The sequence below is a fragment of the Lissotriton vulgaris genome, chromosome 3_1 (assembly GCF_964263255.1).
Source record: "Lissotriton vulgaris chromosome 3_1, aLisVul1.2, whole genome shotgun sequence".
Taxonomy (NCBI): domain Eukaryota; kingdom Metazoa; phylum Chordata; class Amphibia; order Caudata; family Salamandridae; genus Lissotriton; species Lissotriton vulgaris.
This window is the reverse complement of record NC_141689.1, coordinates 1,588,506,741-1,588,512,164: the sequence shown is the minus strand read 5'-3', so window position 1 is coordinate 1,588,512,164 and position 5,424 is coordinate 1,588,506,741. Positions and strand designations below refer to the sequence as shown.

Genomic DNA, 5,424 nt, shown 5'->3' with positions numbered 1-5,424 from the left:
AATCATCTGAATGTAACCCAGCCAGGTACTGTTACATCCCCTATAGAAACTTTAAACATAATTGGGATCTGCAGGATCTCAGTAGGACCGAACATGTCAAAAGGATACTAAGGATGTTTTTAACTTAATTGAAAATTTCCAGACACCAGAGACAATTGATTTTTTACTCACCCTTGATGTGGGAGCACTGTACACCAATATCCCACAGGATGCGACAATTAAAGTGTTGGAAACAACTTTACGAGTGGAGGTTTGGATGTCAACTACTCCAATAAGTTTTATCACAGAGTGTGTAACAATCACTTTGAAAGAAAACGTCTTTCAATTCAAAAGCCAACTGTATCACAAGGTACGAGGTACTTCGATGGGGAGTACCTTTGCTCCAAGTGTAGCCTGTGTCCACATGGTTGAATTTAAAGGCAGGTCATCCTTACAAATCTCAACCCATACAATGCCAAAATTGTACTCTGCTGTCGGTTTATTGATGACCCTCTCATCTTTTGGCATGGCGACATGGAGACATGTAGCAATTTCTACATATGGGTGAATAATTTGAATCCCTATTTGAGGTTTACAAACGTTATCTCAGTGAAGTCTTTACCCTTCCTTGATTTACTGATTACCTGAGAGGGGGGTAGGTTTCTCACGAACAATTTTTTAAAACCTACTGATCGGATTAGCCTACTTTTATACGAAAGTCACCACCCGAAAATCTTATCTGACAACTTACCATTTGGGGCAATTTCTCCACCTCTTTCGCTCAAGGATAGTAATATATGAACAACAGTAGATTCATTGGAAATCAGTGAGCTTAATTACATCCTTGACCACTTTTTTCCGTCTTGTCAATAATTACTGCATTACGGGTATACAGACATAAAAACCTTTCAAGTTGGCAGCTGCACTTTGTATACAGCTTCCTGCATCGCACATGGAACGAGCCGACTCAGACTGAGCTGACGGCCATTGAAAGAGACATAGACTGCTACTCCTCACCCAACACTTCTCCTACAGATGGACGGAACGGGTAGGTCCAAGACATGAAGCCATGCAAGACAAAGTAAGCATCTATGTCGAATGACTACTGTCCTGTGCCTTATGGGTGCATCTCTACCCACCTGAGACACTGATCTGTCATTTTCTCCATTTCGATATCGCAGTCAGTACACAGCCCTCTGCCTCGATCTAAGGGCCAACTACACCATACTGGATGGGCAAGATTGCTACCATAATCTCAGTGGGGCTACTAGAACCCATGAGACAGAGTGGAATATGTATGACCACATATTTACATGCTGTGGTTAGTTCTGTTTTTAATGGAGCCCTGTTTATTTTATACCACTGGCCTGATTCACTTTGTGTTTTTAACTAATTCACGAAGTAGCGACCTAAGAGAACTCATCATACATATAATTTAACATAATGATATGTGCAAAGTAACACTGATTACATAGAGTATCCCTGTATGCCCGAAGCGATACTCCAACAAATATTGATTTTAAACTTTCTCTTCCTTTTTTTCTTCTTTACATATGTTGGATTTGAATGAATGAATGAATAAAGTATTTAATAGAGTGCACGGTGGCCGAGCGGCTTCCTGGCGCTTGGGACCTGATCAGAACTCAACAGAGGGGACCCAAGGAGATTAAGAAGGGAATGCCTGAGAAAAGAGGAAGGTTTTAAGAGCTTTACGGAAGTGAGTGTAGATGGGAATAGAGCGGATGGAAAGAGGAAGACTGTTCCAGAACTGGGGGGCCAGGACAGAGAATTGAGTGCCCCCCGTTCTGGATTTATGGAAGCGAGGGATATGAAGAAGAGAAAGAGAGGAGGAGCGAAGAGTGCGGACAGGGGCATGAGAAGAAACAAGAGAGGTGATGAATGGGGGCGCAGAACGGGATTGAGCCCGAAAAGCTAAACAGGCCAGTTTGAAGAAGGATCTGAAGCGAACAGGGAGCCAATGAAGTGATTTGAGAACCGGGGTGATATGAGAAGATTTAGGGAGGGAGAAGATAAGACGAGCAGCTTGATTTTGAATGGCCTGTAGATGGCGGGATTCGTGAGCAGGTATGCCCACGTACAGGCCATTCCCATAGTCAAGGCGGGAGATGACAAGGGCCATGACTATGTATTTAAGTGCATCGGTAGAAAAAAAACGTGAAATTTTCCGAATTAAACGAAGAGAGAGAAAGCAAGAAGACACGACGGAGCTGATCTGACTGTGCATGGATAGGTCATAACTGACTTTAATACCAAGAGTGCGGACAGAGGAAGCGGGCACCGGGGGGGACCAAAAGAAAGGGGCCAATGTGCAGGGGACCAAGGGTTGGAGGGGCCACCAGTGAGAACAAGTTCCGTCTTGTCTGGATTGAGCTTCAAATGGTTAGCGCTCATCCAGTCAGAAATAAAAACTAAAGTGGAGCAGAACTTGGGAAGAGAATCAGGGATAGAAGAAAGATCAAAGACGAGCTGGAGGTCATCTGCGTAGTTGAGACCCCCTGCTCAAGAAGAGAGGTGATGAGGGGATGAATATAAAGATTGAAAAGGAGAGGGGAAAGAGAGGAACCTTGGGGAACGCCACAAGTGACTGGACGGGGAGGAGCAGAGAAACCGGAGAGATGAACTGCCTGGGACCTATCCCGAAGGAAGGGCGCCAGCCAGGAGAAGGCCGCGTCCCGAATGCCCGCTGCGCTGACACGGTCGAGAAGGATGGAGTGGTCAACCGTGTCAAACGCAGCGGACAGATCGAGAAGGACCAGGGCTTGGGGGAGGTTAGAATCGGCCTTCCCCTTGAGCTCGTCCAAGACTGCGAGGACCACCATCTCCGTGGAGTGGCCCGGGCGGAATCCTGCCTGATGGGATGCATGGAGGCCATTCTCCTCTATATAAATGGAGAGGCAGGAAGTAACATGAGCTTCAAGGATCTTGCCGAGGTAGCGAAGAAGAGAAATCGGTCGGAAATTGGAAGGAAGAGAGGGATCTAGATAGTTTTTTTTTAGAATAGGGAGGACTATAGCAGATTTAAAAGAAGAGGGGACAGATCCAAGAGCCAAAGAGGAGTTAAGGAGAGCAAGAGGGGGAGCAGGACAGTTGGTGAAAAGGGTTTTGAGAATGCGTGCTGGCGCGCAATCCACGGGAGAGCCAGACTTGATTTTGACCAAAAGTTTTAAAAATAAATCGGTGGAGATGAGAGGGAAAGAAGCGAAAGAGAAAGAGGAACAGATAGAGGGACAAGTAGGATGGGGTTGAGGCACTGAAGGAATGTTGGCTTTAATCTTCACGATCTTGTCGATAAAAAAGTCGTTAAGTGAAGAGCAGAGGGACTGTGAGGGAACCAAACTAGGGGTGGAGCGATCAGAGGTGGCAAGGCTGTGGACCAGAGAGAAAATTTCACGGGGTTTATTGGCCGCGAGAACGACTCTTTCAGTGAAGTAAGCGGTTTTAGCCGCTAGGATCACTTTTTTATATTCAGTGAGGAGTGATTTGTATTTGGCACGCAAGAAAGGGCAATAGTTCCGTCTCCAGTGGCGTTCTGACCGCCTGAGGTCGAGTTTAAGTGTTTTAAGTTCTGGAGAGAACCATTTGTGCGCGTCATATGAACGAACCGCCTTGATCTTTCTGAGCGGGGCGACTAGATCGCACGAAGAGGAAAGCCATGTGCCAATGGTGTTAACCTGGGATTCAAGAGGAAGATTAGTGAGGTTAGGAGCAGAGGAAGCCAAAGTGAGCGAGAGGGAGTCAAGGTCGGTTCGATTCCAATTGCGGGCTAAAATGTTTTTCGGAAGGGGGGGCTTATCGACCGCTCCCAGATGGATGGAGAAGGAAATGAAAAAATGATCCGACCAAACGCATGGGGATATGAGAAGAGATGAGACAATGGGACGTGAGGACCAAATTTGATCCAACATGTGACCCTGGACGTGAGTAGGGACTGAGACATGAGATGTGAAGTTTAGACATTGGAGAGTACCTGAAAAATCTTTCGAGGGGAGGTCATCCCTGGGGTCGCCCGGCCAATAATTAAAATCGCCGAGCAGAAGGACAGAGGAATTGTTGACCACAAGAGTGGCCATAAGGTCCTGAAGGGAGGCTACAAAGGAAGGCAGAGATTGAGGCGGATGGTACACAAGGACGACAGTAAGGGGGGCAGAAAGATTGAGAGAGCGTGCCACAAGGTAGTCCACATTGGATATGGGGGGGTGATTGAGAAGGTTGAATTTGAGGGTCGACCGAATGAACATCGTCACCCCTCCCCCCACCTTACCGTCCGGACGATCAGACCGGAGGGCATAATGGGTGTCAGGAAGAATGGCTAGGAGGTCGGGAAGGGAGTCGGCAGTGAACCAAGTTTCAGTCAGAAAGAGGAAGTCCAGGGAATCAGTGGTCAGAAGGTTAAAGAGAGCTGTCTGATGTTTGACAGCAGAGCGGGTGTTAAGCAGTAATGCAGAAGCTACAGTAGGGACAGGGACGAGGGGGGAACAAGGGACAAGAAGGGGGTCAGCAGCGGGTAGAGTGGGACTAGAAGGAACCGGAGTCGGGTGAAGAGGGGAAGAGACAAGAATACCAAATGTGTCAAGGTGTCGCAAGAGTGAAGGTGAGGGAGGGGAGACAGCAGTGAGAGCTATAAGTTGAGCTGAGGTGTACACCAAAGAAGGGGCAGAGTGCATGGCCCCTGGTCCCGGCCCGTCGCGGACGGGCACAGACGGGCTTAACTTAGGCGCAACTTCGGCGCGCCTTCGTCGTGCCCGCTGCGCTCGTCCGCTGCGCGGCCAGGATTGGGTAACCATAAAATAGGGACACATGGGAAGGGGGATCAGGGGGCGTGGCAAGGGGGGAGGGGCCAAAGAACTGCAGCGCGGAGCCCAGACCCGCCCAAGATGGTGGAGCCGCCCGTCCCACTCCAAGAGTCAGGCAAGGAGGGGGCGATCAGCGGAGGCGGTCTGGGTCGCGTGCAGGACAGGGGCAGCCAGGAAGGACTGGAGCGCTAGGTCCGGAGCGCTGAAGAGCTGAGCAGGTAGGCGGCTAAACCTTTCCAAGAGAAATGTCAGAGTGTTTAAAAACAGCGTTGCTCCCGGAGACGCCTCGGGAGTTCTGGAGTGGAGCAGGATAGGCGCGCGTACAGCTGACCGCCTGAAGTACTTGTCGAGGGGGGAGGGGCCAAAGAACTGCAGCGCCGAGCCCAGACCTGCCCAAGATGGTGGAGCCGCCCGTCCCACTCCAAGAGTCAGGCAAGGAGGGGGCGATCAGCGGAGGCGGTCTGGGTCGCATGCAGGACGGGGCAGCCAGGAAGGACTGGAGCGCTAGGTCCGGAGCGCTGAAGAGCTGAGCAGGTAGGCGGCTAAAAATTTCCAAGAGAAATGTCAGAGTGTTTAAAAACAGCGTTGCTCCCGGAGACGCCTCAGGAGTTCTGGAGTGGAGCAGGATTAA

The 5,424-nt window shown here is 49.4% G+C and overlaps 1 protein-coding gene across 1 annotated transcript; it reads right to left on the bottom strand.

Moving 5' to 3' along the window:
- Positions 1-342: 342 nt before the first annotated feature.
- On the bottom strand, positions 343-4,799 carry LOC147728220 (uncharacterized). Its single transcript, XM_086963753.1, has 2 exons — positions 3,218-4,799; positions 343-560 (listed from the first exon to the last, which is right to left on the bottom strand). The coding sequence occupies exons 1-2, from the start codon at positions 4,797-4,799 to the stop codon at positions 343-345; spliced, it is 1,800 nt and encodes a 599-aa protein (XP_086819879.1).
- Positions 4,800-5,424: the final 625 nt, after the last annotated feature.